The 20,109-nt window shown below is 36.8% G+C and overlaps 1 protein-coding gene across 1 annotated transcript in view; it reads right to left on the bottom strand.

The window, feature by feature from the left end:
* Nucleotides 1-20,109, bottom strand: part of CEP126 (centrosomal protein 126) — a 111,379-nt gene that overhangs the window by 71,150 nt on the left and 20,120 nt on the right. Inside the window, 1 exon segment of the mRNA XM_007448563.1 lies at nucleotides 1,565-1,710. Within this exon segment, the coding sequence (XP_007448625.1) occupies nucleotides 1,565-1,710 (146 nt within the window).

Below are 20,109 nucleotides of genomic sequence, written 5' to 3'. Positions count from 1 at the left end.
TCTACAACACTGACATATGTCTGGAGCTTCAGCCGCTACCATATGACCATGAGGGTAAAGCTATGTAAATCACATACTGAGGGCAGCTGAGCTGAGAGACAGAAGGAGTCTGTGTTCCCAGTGACTTTGCATAATCATCAAACCAGCTCCTGACTGCCAAACTGAGGACTTCACATTACACTAGAGAAAAATAAACCCCTATGATGTTTAAGATATTATTATTTTTAGCAGTGTTACTAGCTGCCCTTACTTTCAGTAAGATCTTTTGTTGACCCAGTTAACTGGCTTCTTTCCAGTTAAAAAACTTTAAGTGGACTGCATATTGGATAAAGACAAAATTCCTAGCATGGGATACAAAGTTCTTAGAGAATTGTTCCAATTCATTTTTCTAGCCTTATATCCATTTTTTTCCCCATCCTATGCTTTGGATACACTTTGTATTTGCAATGTATAATTTACTTGCAAAAGCTGTTCCTTATGTCTGGGATGTTTTTAAATTGTCTCTTTGCTTGGCAAAATGCTTATTCTTTAAGATTCAAATTTTTCCAGGGATGATATCCCTCATATCCCTGTATAAGTTTAGTGTTCTTTCCTCTGTGCTCTCATAGTACTTTACACATTCTGCTACCATAGCAATTATATTTATTGACATTAATTGTTTATATCACTCTCATCTCCAAAATAAACTGTGAGGTCTTTAATGGTAGAGTACAATTAGATTTCTCTGTATCTCAGCATCTCAGCTTAGCCCAGGGCTGTGTACAATGGAGCACAACATATGTTTGCTGAATACATAAAGGTTCTGCTTCTCCTATTTTTTTGAAGCTTTGACATTTTGTTGCTAATTCTGTGTTACTATGTAAGGCATAAAAAATGTAGATGTGATATTGAAGAATCAAACATAATCATTTAAAAATTCTGAATTGGTTTCAGTCTTAGATTGTTGGATTATGTCACTCTGTACTTTTGTTTTATTTTGCCAGTCTCTCAAATATGAATTTGAGCAAAAATGTGGACAAAATGCCAAAATGAATCTGACATTAATTTACTAAACCTAACGACTTCTCTGCTGGTCCAGTGGTTAAGACTTCATGCTTCCACTGCAGGGGGCATGGGCTCGATCCCTGGTCAGGGAATTAAGATTCCACATGCCGTGTGGTGCAGCCAAAAAATAAAAAAAGGATATATATATATATATATATATATATATGTATATATGTATATATAAATTTACTAAACCTAAATGCTAAATTTTCTTTTTATGTTAAGCTATTTATTAAATCAGTTTTAAAAAGACAAAACACTGTAAGCCAGTATTAAGTAGAATCAAACTTGTGTGCTTTCCAAATTTATAAATAGAGCCAATAAAATATTAATTCTCCAAATTAAACCTATATCAAATTGCAATTTTTCATTTGGTTAAAGTCCTGTTATTCAAAAGGCATAGTAGCCTTTTTAGTCTGAATTTCCACTTTGTTTCTTAATTTATTTTATTGTCTACTCAAGCTGAATGTGATTATAACTTTCATTTTTTGTTTTTATATTGTTCTAGAAATTAAGGCACCTGTTCTCTTCCGCTGTGAAAGAGGAATATGGGCCCGCTGGAATTTTTCAGTAACTTCTTCAAACTTTTTTTTTCGTTGTTGAAGTATTTGTTCTCTGATTTGGTGTTCTCTTTCTTCTTGTTGTTTTCGTTTCTCTTCAAAAGCTCTGTATTTAAAACACAAGGTAGACAACAGAATTGACAATAAGTTTATAAAATTGCAACACAGAAAATAGTTCTAAAACAATACATTTATTATATGAGTGTTTTCATATTTTAAAAGTTTACTTACTTAGAAAAAACAAGTTTTAAATTAAAAAAGGCCCTTTGCTAAGAATTTAAATACCTTTGCAAATAGTAATTTCAGAACCTTATCTAGGTCTTTTGCAACTAAGAGAAGGCCTTTAATGAAGCTGTTTCTAATTTTGGGCAGGCCTGCACACACGTCCCACTTCCACTTCCCAAGCCCTGCTGTGGAAAATGTCTTTTCTAAAAAGCTACACTATTTTCTATAATTTGAAGAACTAACTCATTGGTAAAATAATCAGTCTTGCAAATTATGGAGTAACCAGGAAAATATTGTATATTTCTCTTTTTATTTTAGCCAAAAGTTCAAAATTGGCAGTCATGTTGAGTCTGAACTGTGCTAAAAATCTGGACAATTTACATAAAAATCTTGATTCTCGACTTCTCTTGAAAATATGAAAGATTTGGCAACCCTGGACTCTTATTCACACATGGTTATAAACACCTGCCCATAATTCTTACCATCTCTATTTTTCTTAACTTTCCTGTTTCATTTATTTCTGATTGTCCCTAGGCATTTGAGTTTATATTCAAAGAATTAATTTCAAAGAATTAATTATGTTCATAAGAATGTGTGTGTTTGAGTGATTCAATAATTATCTTCTGGATAATGAGAAAAATGAAGCAAGTTTACAACTCACTGGTAGAGAAACCTCCAAGTACCTCTTTGGAATACATGGGGTTGGGAGGCGGTTGGTAAGAACTCTAAATTTTTCAGTGCCATAGGTTACTATTAACCATCCTTCTGAAGACCTCCACTGGCTGGAGCATTATTCTAGTTTAATAACTTAGATTTTAGGAACTATAATTCTGGGCAGTAGGGCCGTAGATCTTCAAGTGGTTCAATCTCTGTGGTAGGTATGAGGTAGTGGTGTGGTGTCACAGGTGGGAGAGGATATTTTTACTTCTCAAAACAATCTCCTTCAAGAATTACCCCAGAATCCATCAGTGGGTACTTGAATCGGCCCTCCTGTCCCAGGAGTGCATGGAAACCTTTCACTACTAGGAAATCCACCAGTGGCTTCCAGGACCAGCCAGCTGTCCTGGGAGTGTGTGGATAATGCCTCCCACTAGGAAATTTGCTAGTGGGTGTCAGGACTTTCCATGGTGTCCCAGGAGGGCGCAGATAGCTCCCTGCACTAGGAAATTCACCTAGAGGAGGGGCTGAAACCACAGCTGAGCCCCAGGGGCTATGTGACTAAGAAATAAGAGCTTAAATCTCTCCTCATGGCTGCACAAACTGTGGACTTATACCTTGGTTGACAGCTTCCTAAATTCAGTGTCTGCGAAACATCTGAAAGGACAAGTGCTCTCGCATCTGGGATGGGTCTGGCTTTACCAGCTGTGGGCTCTGTGGGCATGTACATGTGGGAGTAGGGCCAGACCGAGTTTGAGCTGCCTCCATAGTTCCCACAGTGGATCCAGGTGCATGATTACTGCAGTACTGGGACCTAACCTCAGTAGGCCTGTGCTGGTGGCTGGGTGAAAAGAATGTCCAAGAGTTACCAGGGCCAATTACGAGCATACCCACAGTTAAGGTGGGACTGAGAGCAGTGCCAACAACAGATACTTTCTGACCCCACACGATGGGTGAAAGGGGACACAACAGAGCACATACACAGGTGAACAGCTCTAAAGGAGGAAAACTCAGTGGCTTCTCTCCTAGTGGGAATGCCTCCAATTCTTCCTACCTTGCACCACAGATCAGAATCACAGTGAAGAAACAGATCTGGGGCCCTCTACTCCAACAACTAGGGAGAAGACTCCACCCCTGACAGGGCAGTGACAACCACAGAGCAAAGGGGAGCCCCTGCTCAATATCTAGGGCAGGCTCTGATCACCACAACACAAATCAAAGCCCCTATCAAGGGGATAACAGCACAAGCCTCTGGACCAACCTCTCCCAACATGGGGCAGACACCAGAAACAAGAGGAACTACAACACTGTAGCCTGCAGAAAGGAGACCACAAACACAGTAAGTTAGACAAAATGAGATGACAGAAAAATAAGTTACAGATGAAGGAGCAAGGTAAAAATACACAAGACCAAATAAATGAAGAGGAAACAGGCAATCTACCTGAAAAAGAATTCAGAGTAATGATAGTAAAGGTGATGCAAGATCTAAAAAACAGAATACAAGCATAAATCGAGAAAAGACAAGAAATGTTTAACAAGGACCTAGAAGAACTAAAGAACAAATAAACAGAGATGAACAATACGATAACTTAAATGAAACATACACTAGAAGGAATCAATAGCAGAATAACTGAAGCAGAAGAATGGATACGTGTGCTGGAATATAGAATGGTGGAAATAACCGCCACAGACAAAATAAAGAAAAAAGAATGAAAAGAAATGAGGGCAGTCTCAGAACTTCTGGGGCAACATTAAACATGGCAATATTTGAATTATAGGGGTCCTTGAAGAAGAAGAAAAAGAGAAAGGGTCTGAGAAAATATGTGAAGAGATTATAGTCCAAAACTTTCTTAACATGGGAAAAGAAAGTCACCCAGGTCCAAGAAGCCCAGAGAGTCCTATACAGGATAAATCCAAGGAGGAACACACCAAGACACATATTAATCAAGCTAACAAAAACTAAACACAAATAAAAAATATTAAAAGCAGCAAGGGAAATGCAACACATAACATACAGGGGAATCCCCATAAGGTTAACAGCTGATCTTTCAGCAGACACTCTGCAGGCCAGAAGGCAGTGGCAGGATATATTTAAAGTGATGAAAGGGAAAAACCTACAACCAAGATTAGTCTACCCGGCAAGGATCTCATTCAGATTTGATGGAGAAATCAAAAGCTTTACAGACAAGCAAAAGCTAAAAGAATTCAGCACCACCAAACCAGCTTTACAATAAATGCTAATGGAACTTCTCTAGGCAAGAAACACAAGAGAAGGAAAAGACCTACAAAAACAAACCCAAAACAAGTAAGAAAATGGGAATAGGAAAATACATAGTGATAATTACCTTAAATGTAAATGGATTAAATGCTCCAACCAAAAGACACAGACTGGCTGAATGGATACAAAAACTGGACCCATATATATGCTGTCTACAAGAGACCCACTTCAGACCTAGGGACACATACAGACTGAAACTGAGGGGTTGGAAAAAGATATTCTATGCAAATGAAAATCAAAAGAAAGCTGGAGTAGCAATACTCACATCAGATAAAATAGACCTTAAAATAAAGACTGTTGCAAGAGACTAGGAAGGACACTACATAATGATCAAGGGATCAGTCCAAGAAGAAAACATAATAATTGTAAATATATATGCACTCAACATAGGTGCTCCACAATATATAAGGCAAATGTAACAGCCATAAAAGGGGAAATCGACAGTAACATAATAATAGTGGGGGACTTTAACACCCCACTTACAGCAATGGACAGATCATCCAGACAGAAAATTAATAAGGAAACACAAGCCTTAAATGACACATTAGACCAGGTAGACTTAATTGATATTTATAGGACATTCCATCCAAAAGCAACAGAATACACTTTCTTCTCAAATGTACATAGAAATTCTCCAGGATGGATCATATTATCAGTCAAAAATAAAGCCTCAGTAAATTTAAGAAAACTGAAATCATATCAAGCATCTTTTCCAACCACAACGCTATGAGACTAGAAATCAATTATAGAAAATACACCATAAAAAATACAAACACATGGAGGCTGCACAATATGTTACTAAATAAACAATGGATCACTGAAGAAATCAAAGAGAAAATTTAAAAAAGTATCTGGAGACAAATGACAATGAAAATATGACAGTCCAAAACCTATGGGACTCAGCAAAAGTAGTTCTAAGAGGGAAATTTATACCAATACAATCCCAGCTCAAGAAACAAGAAAAATCTCAAATAAACAACTTAACCTTACACCTAAATCAATTAGAGAAAGAACAAACAGAACCCAAAGTTAGCAGAACAAAAAAAAATCATAAAGATCAGACTAGAAATAAATGAAATAGAGGTGAAGAAAATAGAAAAGATCAGTAAAACTAAAGCTGGTTCTTTGAAAAGATAAACAAAATTGATAAACCTTTAGCCAGACTCATCAAGAAAAAAAGGGAGCGGAATCAAATCAATAAAATTAGAAATGAAAAAGGAGAAGTTACAACTGACACCACAGAAATACAAAGGATCATAAGAGACTACTACAAGCAACTACATGCCGAAACATGGTCAACTTGGAACAAGTGGACAACTTCTTAGAAAGGTACAACCTTCCAAGATTGAACCAGGAAGAAACAGAAAATATGAACAGACAAATCACAAGTAATGAAATTGAAACTGTGATAAAAAATCTTCCAACAATCAAAAGTCCAGGACCAGATAGCTTCACAGGCGAATTCAATCAAATGTTTAGAGAAGAGCTAACACCTATTCTTCTAAAACGCTTCCAAAAATTTGCAGAGGAAGAAAAACTCCCAAACTCATTCTATGAGGTCCCCATCACCTGATACCAAAACCAGACAGATTGGAAGAATCAATATTGTGAAAATGACTATACTACCCAAAGCAATCTACAGATTCAATGCAATCCCTATCAAATTACCAATGGCATTTTTCACAGAATTAGAACAAAAAATTTTATATTTTGTATGAAAACACAGGATACCTCTAATAGCCAAAGTAATATTGAGAAAGAAAAACAGAGCTGGAGGAATCTGGCTCCCTGACTTCACACTATACTACAAAGCTATAGCCACCAAAACAGTATGATACTGGTTCAAAAACAGAAATATAGATCAGTGGAACAGGATAGAAACCCTAGAGGTAAACCCACACAGTTATGGTCACCTAATCTATGACAAAGGAGGGAAGAATATACAATGGAGAAAAGACAGTCTCTTCAATAAGTGGTGCTGGGAAAACTGGACAACTACATGTAAAAGAATGAAATTAGAACACTCCCTAACACCATACACAAAAATAAACTCCAAATGGATTAAAGACCTAAATGTAAGGCCAGATACCATAAAACTCTTAGAGGGAAACATAGGCAGAACACTTTCTGACATAAATCACAGCAAGATATTTTGACCCACTTCCTAGAGTAATGAAAATAAAAACAAAAATAAACAAATGGAACCTAATTAAACTTAAAAGCTTTTGCATGACAAAGGAAACCAAAAACAAAACGAAAAAACAACCCTCAGAATGGGAGAAAATATTTGCAAATGAAGCAACTGACAAGGGATTAATCTCCAAAATATACTAACAGCTCATGCAGCTCAATTAAAAAAAAAAATCAAAAAACAGGCGGAAGATCTAACTAGACATTTCTCCAAAGAAGACATACAGATGGTTAATAAACACATGAAAATATGCTCAGCATCACTAATTATTAGAGAAATGCAAGTCAAAACTACAATGAGGTATCACCTCACACTGGTCAGAATGGTCATCATCAAAAAGTCTACAAATAACAAATGCTGGAGAGGGTGTGGAGAAAAGGGAACCCTCCTACATTGTTGGTGGGAATGTAAATTGGTACAGCTATTATGAACAGTACGGCGGTTCCTTAAAAAACTAAAAATAGAGCTACCATATGATCCTGCAATCCCACTCTGGGGCATATGTCCAGAGAAAACATAATTTGAAAAGTTATATGCACCCCAATGTTCATTGCAGCACTATTTACAATAGCCAAGATGGAAGCAAGCTAAATGTTCATCAACAGAGGAATGGATAAAGAAGATGTGGTACACATATACAATGGAATATTACTCAGCCATAAAAAGAATGAAATAATGCCATTTGCAACAGCATGGACGGACCTAGAGATTATCATACTAAGTGAAGTAAGCCAGACAAAGACAAATATATATATCACTTATATGTGAAATCTTCAAAAATGGTACAAATAAACTTATTTACAAAACAGAAACAGACTCACAGACTTAGTAAACAAACTTATGTTTACCAAAGGGGAAAGGTGCAGGGGAGGGATAAATTAGGAGTTAGGGTTTAACACAAACACTACTATATATAAGATAGATAATCAACAAGGACCTACTGCATAACACAGGGAACTCTATTCAACATTCTGTAACATCTGCTATGGGAAAAGAATCTGAAAAAGAATGTATATATGTTTATAATGGATTCACTTTGCTGTACACCTGAATCTAACACATCATTGTAGATAAACTATACTCTAATATAAAAGTTAAATTTAAAAAAATTTCTATATTAAACATATATTACTTGCATGATTTTAAAAAATCTTAAAGGTAGTTACAGAAAAAAGACACATTACATATAGGGGAGCAACAATATGAATGACAGCTAATTCTCAGTGAGAAACATGAAGGTCAGAAGGCAAGAGAGTGGTATTTTTATAGTGCTAAAAGAAAATAGCTCTTAACTCAGAATTGTGTATTCAGTGCAACTATCTTTCAAAAATGAAAGCAAACTAAAGTTATCTTCAGATAAACAAAAGCTGAGAGTGTTTGTTGCCAGATGTCCTCCACTACAAGAAATGCCAAAGGAAGTTCTTCAGGCTAAAGGGAAATTACACCAGATGGAAACATGGATCTCCACAAAGGAATGAAGAACACTGGAAAAATAAATTTGTTTGTAAATGGAAAAGAGTATGTTAATTCTCTCTTCTCTAACTGTTAAAAGGACTACTGAGGGTTTAATACAAAAAATTACAACATTGTATTTTGGGTTTATAACATGTAAAGATGTAAAAGAAATGACAATAATAGCACAAACGATGCCAGAGTTGGGGTGGGGTAGACAGAATTATAATGTTAAAAGATCCTCATATTTTATGTGAAATGATCCAATATTAACTCTAAATAGTTAAGAATGAATTTTGTAATTCCTAGAGGAGCCACTGAATAAAGGAAAACTGAAAAAAAATTTTTTTTACTAAGCCAAAGTAAGACAGGGAAGGAGGAAAAGACAAACAGTAGAAAAAATACAGAATTAATAGAAAATGAAGTTAAATGATAGACCTAAATCAAACCATTTCAATAATTATTAAATGGAAATGGATGAAACACACCATTTAAAAGGCAGAGTCTTGGTTTTGGGAGATAATTCTCTATGAATATTTCATGTTTCCACACAGTCTGGGTCCTCTGTGTGAAGGCATTTACAGCCCAGTTCAAAATGTTTGTATAAGGAGACATTCCAGGATAGTAAAGCTTAGAGAGGTTTCTCTTCCTGGAGACAACCTGGGGTAGTAAAGATAGAGATCTCTCCTTGCTTACATTCCAGAGTAAAAATAGAATGCCTGTCTCTCCCTCTCTGGAGGGGAGGATGGGCAGTAGCCATGCATAAGATCAGTTTCCCAATTCTGTGGTTCCGACTCTGTAATGAACCCCACTGCATGTATAACTGCTGTCTGGCCTTCAGTACACTGCCCTTTGGGGACTGGAGGTTGGGGAATTGACAGAAGATATTGCTTTGGCTACTGCTTTTCCTATGGAAACTCTTTGTCTTTGAATTAGGGGATTTATGCTTATGATATGAAGAAATTGTATCCAGAATACATTAAAAAAGTTACAAGAAGAAAATGACAACCCAATTAAAAAACGAACAAAATATTAGAACAGAGACTTCACAAAAACCATACAGGAATGGCTAGTCAAGGAAGTGCAAAATAAAACCATTTAAAACCTATTATATGTCTAAAATGAAGCAGATTGGGTTGGAAGGTTATAAAAGCCACTGGGGCTCATGTACATTGCTGGTGGGTGTGTAAATGGTTAGCCCTTTTGTAAAACTGTTTCACAGCTTCATATATGGATAAACACACACATGTCCACAAAAACATTTTAATTATTGATTCTTTCATGTGAATTATCTTTCAGCCAGCAGCTTTATTAATAGTCATAAATTGAAAAAACATAAGGTCTATCAATAGGAAAATGGATAAACAAATTATGGTATTTTCTTACAATGTAATGCCACTCAGCAATAAAAAAGAATGAACTACTGATATATGTAATGACATGGATGACTCTCAACATTAAGAAAAAGAAGCCAGAAACAAAAGTGCAAAAACAGGCAAAACGAATTCTGATGACAGAAATCAGAACAGTGGTTGTTATAAAGGTAGAAATTAACTACAAGGGATTTGAGGGTATATGCAAGGGAATGATAATGACAGATCGTGGAGTGAGAAGCTCAGTTTGAATAAAAGTGCAGATATGAGGCATGGAATGAACAGAGAAAGGGTGATAGGATAAGTGGACTGGGGTGTAGTCTTAGAATTGCTGAATTCAGAGTACTAGGAGGAGGTGATATGGAAAGATAGGAGGTATAGATTAGAGACTGAGATGCTTGAAATTTAGGTTTTGGAGGTGGAGGAGTAATTGGTAATAGCTGAGGTGAGGTGCCATTGACTGGGTGAAGTTCAAGAAAATAACAGGTCACCAGGTTGGATGGATGGTCTAGGCAAATATTAAAATTACAAAGAACAATCACTGTAATAGTGGTAGGGAGACAAAAAGAGCCAGGTGCTAAAACTTTTCAGGGGATGACATAGAGGATCTATAAGTGGCTACAATCAGAGAGGAAGTAGTGAGCAACATAGTTTGATGGGATTTGCTTCAGAAGAACTGGGGAATTTTAAAGAAAAGAGAGAGCAATTGTTAGAAGTGATAATGAGTAGCAATAATGATTCCTCATACCTCATCCTTTATACCTATCAAATATCTGCTAGTTTCTTCATACTTTCTACAATAGCACCTTCTACCTTCCTCTCACGTACTTTATCATAGAGAAAAACAGAGGCTATAAGCAGAGAATTTGTTATGCACCTAAAATTTTACTTTTATCCATATTAACCTAAATTGAGGCTCTAGGAGCAGTTTCTAATATAATCGCATCTTCAACTGCTTTAAGTCTTAATTTCATTTTGGAGGGGGTAAACATTTTCCATGTTTACTTTCTTCTGAAAGGCACTACACATGTGGGTAAGTGTTTATATAATCCCCTGGACAGGGGATACAATCAGAATTCCAGAGACTGATTTAGAAAGTTTGGGGGAAGCCTGCTGGGAAAGAAAAGTTAATTACTACACATAAGGTGACCTCTGAAAATGGAATAATAAAACAATCATTTATTACAAGTGTTACTATGGTCAGGCACTGTATATGATAGGTATTTTATGTGTATTATCTTGTTTTATCTCACAACAGTTTTCTGAGTTGAATATTTTACAGGTGAAAAAACTGAGCCTTATAAAGGTTAAGTACTTTTTTTCAAGGTCACATAATCACTAAGTGGAAAAACTGGTAGTCTAAACTAGCCAGTCTGATTTTGCCTGGTTTTTAACCACTATACTATAAACTATGTAACAGCCTTTTTGTAATTTTTCTCTTTTCTTCCAAAGCACTTCTGTCTCCAACATCCACATGTAACAAAACTTTGTCTTCCCAAGGAACTCTAAGCTTAAATTTATCATAGTATTTGCTCACTAAACTATAATTATTTATTTACTTTTCTGTATTACTTATTAGACTCTAGGTATCATAAGAAGAACAGTGTCTGTGTCGGCACATAACAGTGTTTGGAATATTCATTGTTGAATTAAAGAATTAATTGCATATTAACTGTCTGTATCTAAGTTCACTGAGTACAGGGACTGAAAATTTAATTTCTGGAATTCCTGGGCCTAACAGAAAGCCTTGCTTTAACAATTGAATGAATGCCTGACCATATGTTAACTTCAAATAGATTGGAGCATTTTTAAAAGCAGTTATCTATTATTTGAACTTAATAATTTATCTGCTGGGGATAAGTAAAATAGATATGGTCTATGTAGTTATTTATAATCTACTGAGGCAAGCTAACAAAACCAAGTAAACAAAGAATTCCTATTTGTCATAAATGCTATGAAGTAAAGAAACTTTAGTCCATGATGGGGAACTAAGGAAACTCACTTTAAATAAGGTAAACAGGGAACATTTCTCTGGAGACATGACATTTAAGCAAGAATTTTCAGAAAAAGGAGGCCAGTCATGAAAAGAATGGGGGGAGGGAAATACGCTAGGCAGAAGAAATAGCATGCAAAGGTCCTATGCTGAGAAAAAGAAAAAAAATTAACAAGTTTTCAGAAACTGAGAAAATACCACGAGTTTAGCAAAGTTTGGCAATGAGGAATGATGGATTTCCAATGCTAAGAGTGATATTTTCCTTGCTATAATCAGAAAGTCATCTTGATAGCAAATTACCATCACTATATTTTTATATTGTTCCACAGTGGCCCTATTCTCTGGGATAAAATGTATATAGATAGTAATAATAATTTCACACAGCCCTTTCTTGGACCATAGGAAATAAAGCCTGTGATAGACTGAATCAAATTAAACCAGAGAAGGAATGTGATCAAAAAGCAGACTTTTCCACTCCTAAACTAACAGGCCCAATAATAAAAAGTTTTGATAAGCAATTGTAGTGATGATTACTGTAGTTCCTTCATTATTCAGTTAATGACTAGTTACTGATTTTCTTTTATGCTAATATGTGCCAGGCACTGTGGTAAGTGCTGTGGGAATAGAAGGATCTGGTGATAAAAATGAGAAAGATAGCTTCTCTACCACTGTAGAATGCAGAGTTGTAAGAGTATGTTGCTGCATCCCATTAACCCTGGGATTAGCCTTTTTCACAGAAGAAACATGGTCTGTCTTAGCAACATAAAGACATTTTTTTGATAAATAAAAAGTATATATATTAAAGGTTTACAACGTGATGTTTTGATATATATGTATACATTATGAAATGATTACAACAATCAAACTAATTAACACATCGATCACCTCTCATAGTTACTTTTTTGTGTGTTGTGAGATCACTTGAGCTCTACTCTCTTAGCAAATTTCCAATATATAATACATTATTACTAACTACAGTCACTGTGAATTAGATTTCCAGAACTTACTCATCTTATAAATGAAAGCCTGTATCCTTTAATCAATCTCTCTCCTTTTATCCCACACCCTCCCACCAGCCTCCATAAACCACAATTCCACTCTGTTACTATGAAGTCAACTTTTTTTTTAAGAGTCTACTTATAAGTGAAAGATCATGTAATACTTGTCTTTCTGTGTCTGGCTTATTTCACTTAGTATAATGTCTTCCAGATTCATTCATGTTGTTGCAAATGACACGATTTCCTTTTTTTTAAGGCTGAGTAATATTCCATGGTATATATATTCCACATTCTCTTTATCCATTCATCCATTAACAGACTTTTAGATTGTGTATTGTGAATAATGTGCCTTAGCAACTTTAAAAAGGTCTATTTAACATGTACAATTTGCCTCATGAAAGATGTAGACCACCTTGGCTCAAAGCAAGACACCTCATAAAATGATGGCCATATACTAAACTGTTTGTTCTGGTTTCCTGGGAATTTACAGCTATGACATATAATTGTCTTCTGTTGGAAATATTCTTAAGAAGATAACAAATAACCACCATTGCAATAACTTTCTTTAACAATAGAACCCAAGCAGTAGTAATTAAGAGTAACTGAGGGGGAGACCTTCAAGATGGTGGAAGAGTAAGACGTGGAGATGACCTTCCTCTCCAGAAATACATCAGAAATACATCTACATTTGGAACAACTCCTACAGAACACCTACTGAATGCTGGCAGAAGACCTCAGACTTCCCAAAAAGCAAGAAACTCCCCACATACCTGGGTAGGGAAAAAGAAAAAACAGAGACAAAAGAATAGGGACAGGACCTGCACTTCTGGGAGGGAGCTGTGAAGGAGGAAATGTCTCCACACACTAGGAAGGCCCTTCACTGGTGGAGACGGTGTGTGGTCGGGGGGTGGGGGGAAGCTTCAGAGCCACGGAGGACAGCGCAGCAACAGGGGTGCAGACGGCAAAGCACAGAGATTCCCGCACAGAGGATCAATGCTGACCAGCACTCACCAGCCCGAGAGGCTTGTCTGCTCACCCACTGGGACTGGAGGGGGTTGGGAGCTAAGGCTCTGGCTTCAGAGTTCAGATCCCAGGGATAGGACTGGGGTTGCCTGTGTGAACACAGCCTGAAGGGGGCTAGTGTGCCACAGCTAGCTGGAGGGAGTCTGGGAAAAAGTCTGGAACTGCCTAAGAGGCAAGAGACCATTGTTTCGGGGTGTGCAAGGAGAGGGGATTCAGAGCACCTCCTAAATGAGCTCCAGAGATGGGTGCAAGCTGCAGCTATCAGCACAGACACCAGAGACCAGCATGAAATGCTAAGGCTGCTGCTGCAGCCACCAAGAAGCCTGTGTGCAAGCACAGGTCACTATCCACAACTCCCCTCCTGGGAGCCTGGCAAGCCCACCACTGCCAGGGTCCCATGAACCAAGGACAACTTCGCCGGGAGAACACAGAGCACACCTCAGGCTGTTGCAACGTCACGCCGGCCTCTGCCACCGCAGGTTTGCCCTGCATTCCGTACCCCTCCCTCTCCCTGGCCTGAGTGAGCCAGAGCCCCCTAATAAGATGCTCCTTTAACCCCATCCTGTCTGAGGGAAGAACACATGCCCCCAGGCGACCTACATGCAGTGGCAGGGCCACATGTAAAGCTGAACCCCAGGAGCTGTGCGAACAAAGAAGAGAAAGGAAAATGTCTCTCAGCAGCCTCAGGAGCAGTGGATTAAATGTCAACAATCAACTTGATGTACCCTGCATCTCCAGAATACCTGAATAGACAACAAGTCATCCAAAAATTCAGGTGTTGGACCTTGGGAGCAACTGTAGACTTGGGGTTTGCTTTCTGCATCTAATTTGTTTCTGGTTTTATGTTTATCTCAGTTTAGTATTTAGAGTTTATTATCATTGGTAGATTTGTTTATTGATTTGGTTGCTCTCTTCCTTTTTTAAAAAACATATACATATATATATTTTTCCTTTTCTCTTTTTGTGAGTGTGTATGTGTATGCTTCTTTGTGTGATTTTGTCTGTATAGCTTTGCCTTTACAATTTGTCCCAAGGTTCTGTCTGTCTTTTATTAAATTACTTTTTAATATTTTTAATATATTTAAAAAAATTTAAGAACTTTGTTTTCTTTTTTTCTTTCTTTCTTTGTTTCTCCCATTTCTTCTGAGCCATGTGGTTGACAGGGTCTTGGTGCTCTGGCTGGGTGTCAGGCCTATGCCTCTGAGGTGGGAGAGCCAAGTTCAGGACATTGGTCCACCAGAGACCTCCCACTTCCACATAATATCAAGTGGCAAAAGAAGCTCTCCCAGAGATCTCCATCTCAAGGCTAAGACCCAGCTGCATTCAAAGACCAGCAAGCAACAGTGCTGAGCACCCGATGCCAGACAATTAGCAAGATAGGCACACAACCTGACCCATTAGCACAGAGGTTGCCTAAAATCAAAACAAGGTCACAGACACCCCAAAACACACCACCAGACAGGGTCCTGCCAAACAGAAAGAAAAGATCCAGCCTCATTCAGAAGACACAAGCACCAGTCTCCTCCACCAGGAAGCCTACACAACCCAATGAAACAACCTTACCCACTGGGGGCAGACACCAAAAACAATGGAACTACAAACTTTCAGCCTGTGAAAAGGAGACCCCAAACACAATAAGTTAAGAAAAATAAGAAGACAGAGAAACACACAGCAGATGAAGGAGCAAGGTAGAAACCCACCAGACCAAACAAAGGAAGAGGAAATAGGCGGTCTACCTGAAAAAGAATTCAGAGTAATAATAGTAAATTTGATCCAAAATCTTGGAAATAGAATGGAGAAAATACAAGAAACGTTTAACAAGGACCTAGAAGAACTAAAGAGTAAACAATGATAAACAACAAAATAAATGAAAGTAAAAATTCTCTACAAGGAACCAATAGCACAATAACTGAGGCAGAAGAATGGATAAGTGACCAGGAAGATAAAATAGTGGAAATAACTACCAGAGAGCAGGATAAAGATAAAAGAATGAAAAGACTTGAGGACAGTCTCAGAGACCTCTGGGACAACATTAAACGCAGCAACATTCGAATTACAGGGTTCCCAGAAGAAGAAGACAAAAAGAAAGGGACTGAGAAATATTTGAAGAGATTATAGTTGAAAACTCGACTAATAAGGGAGAAGAAATAGTCAGTCAAGTCCAGGAATCCCAGAGAGTCCCATACAGGATAAGTCCAAGAAGAAACATGCCAAGACACATATTAATCAAAATATCAAAAATTAAATACAAAGTATTAAAAGCAGCAAGGGACAAACAACAAATAACATACAATGGAATCCCCATCAGGCTAACAGCTGATATTTCAGCAGAAACTCTGCAAGCCAGAAAGGAGTGGCAGGACATATTTAAAGGGATGAAAAGGAAAAACCTAAAGTCAAGATTACTCTACCTGGCAAGGACGTCTTAGATTCGATGGAGAAATCAAAACCTATACAGACAAGCAAGCTATGAGAATTCAGCACCACAAAACCAGCTTTACCACAAATTCTAAAGGAATTTCTCTAGGCAGGAAACTCAGGAGAAGGAAAACACTTACAATAACAAAACCTCATAAATTAATAAAATAATAATAGGAACATACATATTGATAATTACCTTAAATGTAAATGGATTAAATACTCCAGCAAAAAGACATAGACTGGCTGAATGGATACAAAGACAAGACCCTTATATATGCTGTCTACAAGAGTCCCACTTCAGACCTAGGGACACATACAGACTGAAAGTGAGGGGATGGAAAAAGATATTACATGCAAATGGAAATCAAAAGAAAGCTGGAGTAGCAATTCTGATATCAGACAAAAATAGACTTTAAAATAAAGACTATTATAAGAGACAAAGAAGGACACTACATAATGATCAAGGGATCAATCAAAGAAGAAGATATAACAAGTGTAAATATTTCTGCACTCAACATAGGAGCACCTCAATACATAAGGCAAATGCTAACACCCATAAAAGGGAAAACTGACAGTAACACAATCATAGTAGGGGACTTTAACACTGCACTTTCACCAATGGACAGATCATCCAAAATGAAAATAAATAAGGAAACACAAACTTTAAATGATACATTAAACAAGATGGATGTAATTGATATTTATAGGACATTCCATCCAAAAATAACAGAACACACTTTCTTCTCAAGTGTTTATGGAACAATCTCCAGGTCAGATCATATTCTGGGTCACAAATCAAGCCTTGGTAAATTTAAGAAAATTGAAATCATATCAAGTGTCTTTTCTGACCACCACACTATGAGACTAGGTATCAGTTACAGGAAAAAATATGTAAAAAATACAAACACATGGAGGCTAAACAATACACTATTAAGTAACCAAGAGATCACTGAAGAAACCAAAGGGGTGATCAAAAAATACCTAGAAACAAATGACAATGAAAACATGACAACCCAAAAACCCATGGGAGGCAGCAAAAGCAGTTCTAAGAGAGAAGTTTAGAGCAATACAATCCTACATGAAGAAATCAGAAACATCTCAAATAAACAACCTAATCTTGCACCTAAAGCAATTAGAGAAAGAAGAATAATAAAAAACCCCAAAGTTAGCAGAAGAAAAGAAATAATAAAGATCAGATCAGAAATAAATGAAAAAGAAAAGAAGGAAACAAGAGCAAAGATCAATAAAACTAAAAGCTGGTTCTTTGAGAAGATAAACAAAATTGATAAACCATTAGCCAGACTCATCAAGAAAAAAAGGGAGCAGACTCAAATCAACAGAATTAGAAATGAAAAAGGAGAAGTAACAACTGACAGTGCAGAAATACAAAGGATCATGGGAGATTACTACAAGCAACTATATGCCAGTAAAATGGACAACCTGGAAGAAATGGACAAATTCTTAGAAAAGCACAACCTTCTGAGACTGAACCAGGAAGAAATGGAAACTATAAACAGACCAATCACAAGCACTGAAGTTGAAACTGGGATTAAAATTCTTCCAACAAACAAAACTGCAGGACCAGATGGCTTCACAGGCGAATTTGATGAAACATTTAGAGAAGAGTTAACATCCATCCTTCTGAAACTTTTCCAAAATATACCAGAGGGAGGAACACTCCAAAACTCATTCTATGAGGCCACCATCACCCTGATACCAAAACCAGACAAAGATGTCACAAAGAAAGAAAACTACAGGCCAGTATCCCTGATGAACATAGATGCAAAAATCCTCAATAAAATACTAGCAAACGGAATCCAACAGCACATTTAAAGGATCATACACCATGATCAAGTGGGGTTTATCCCAGGAATGCAAGGATTCTTCAATATAGGCAAATCAATCAGTGTGATAAAACATATTAACAAACTGAAGGAGAAAAACCATATGGTCATCTGAATAGATGCAGAAAAAGCTTTCAACAATATTCAACACCCATTTATGATAGAAACCCACCAGAAATTAGGCATAGAGGGAAGTTACCTCAATATAATAAATGCCATATATGATAAACCTACAGCCAATATAGTTCTTAAAGGTGAAAAACTTCAACCATTTCCTCTAACATCAGGAACAAGACAAAGTTGTCCACTCTCACCACTATCATTAAACAAAGTTTTGGAAGTTTTAGCCATAGCAATCAGAGAAGCAAAAGAAATAAAAGGGATCCAAATCGGAAAAGAAGAATTAAAGCTGTCACTGTTTGCAGATGACATGATACTATATATAGAGAATCCTAAAGATGCTACCAGAAAACTACTAGAGATAATCAATGAATTTGGTAAAGTAGCAAGATACAAAATTAATGCACAGAAATCTCTTGCATTCCTATACACTAATGATGAAAAATCTGAAAGTGAAATTAAGGAAACAGTACCATTTACCATTGCAACAAAAACAATAAAATACCTAGGAATAAACCTACCCTAGGAGGTGAAAGACCTCTATGCAGAAAACTATAAGACACTCATGAAAGAAATTAAAGATGATATAAACAGATGGAGACATATACGACGTCCTTGGATTGGAAGAATCAACATTGTGAAAATGACTATACTACCCAAAGCAATCTACAGATTCAATGCAATCCCTATAAAATTACCAATGACATTTTTTATTGAACTAGAACAAAACATTTCACAATTTGTATGGAAACTCAAAAGACCCTGAATAACCAAAGCAATCTTGAGAAAGATAAATGGAGCTGGAGGAAATCAAGCTCCCTGACTTCAGACTATACTAGAAAGCTACAGTATGGTACTTGCACAAAAACAGAAATATATCAATGGAACAGGTTAGAAAGCCGAGAGATAAGCCCATGCACATATGGTCACCTTATTTTTCATAAAGGAGGCAAGAATATAAAATGGAAAAAAGACAGCCTCTTCAATAAGTGGGGCTGGGAAAACTGGACAGCTACCTGTAAAAGAATGAATTTAGCACACTCCCTAACACCATACACAAAAATAAACTCAAAATGGATTAAAGACCAAAATATAAGGCCACACAGTATAAAACTCTTAGAGGAAAACATAGGCAGAACACTCTATGACATAAATCACAGCAAGATTCTTTTTGACCCACCTCCTAGAAAAATGGAAACAAAATTGAAAATAAACAAATGGGACCTAATGAAACTTAAAAGCTTTTGCACAGCAAAGGAAACCATAAACAAGATGAGAAGACAACCCTCAGAATGGGAGAAAATATTTGCAAATGAAGCAACTGACAAAGGATTAATCTCCAAAATTTACAAGCAGCTCAATCAGCTCAATATCAATAAAACAAGCAACCCAATCCAAAAATGGGCAGAAGACCTAAACAGCCATTTCTCCAAAGAAGACATACAGATGGCCAACAAACACATGAAAAGATGCTAAACATCACTAATTATGAGAAAAATGCCAATGAAAAGTACAGTGAGGTATCACCTCTCACCAGTCAGAATGGCCAACATCAAAAAAATCTACAAACAATAAATGCTGGAGAGGGTGTGGAGAAAAGGGAACCCTCTTGCACTGTTGGTGGGAATGTAAATTGATACAGCCACTATGGTGAACAGTATGGAGGTTCCTTAGAAAACTAAAAATAGAAGTACCATATGACCCGGCAATCCCACTACTGGGCATATAGGCAGAGAAACCCATAATTCAGAAAGAGTCATGTACCATAATGTTCATTGTAGTTCTATTTACAATAGCTAGGACATGGAAGCAACCTATGTGTCCATCAACAGATGAATGAATAAAGAAGAGGTGGCACATATATACAATGGAATATTACTCAGCCATTAAAAGAAACAAAATTGAGTTTTTTGTAGTGAGGTGGATGGAC

The sequence above is a fragment of the Lipotes vexillifer genome, unplaced genomic scaffold (genome assembly GCF_000442215.2).
Source record: "Lipotes vexillifer unplaced genomic scaffold, Lipotes_vexillifer_v1.1 scaffold593, whole genome shotgun sequence".
NCBI classification, from domain to species: domain Eukaryota; kingdom Metazoa; phylum Chordata; class Mammalia; order Artiodactyla; family Lipotidae; genus Lipotes; species Lipotes vexillifer.
The sequence above is the reverse complement of the archived record's forward strand: the minus strand, read 5'-3'. Positions and strand labels throughout refer to the sequence as shown.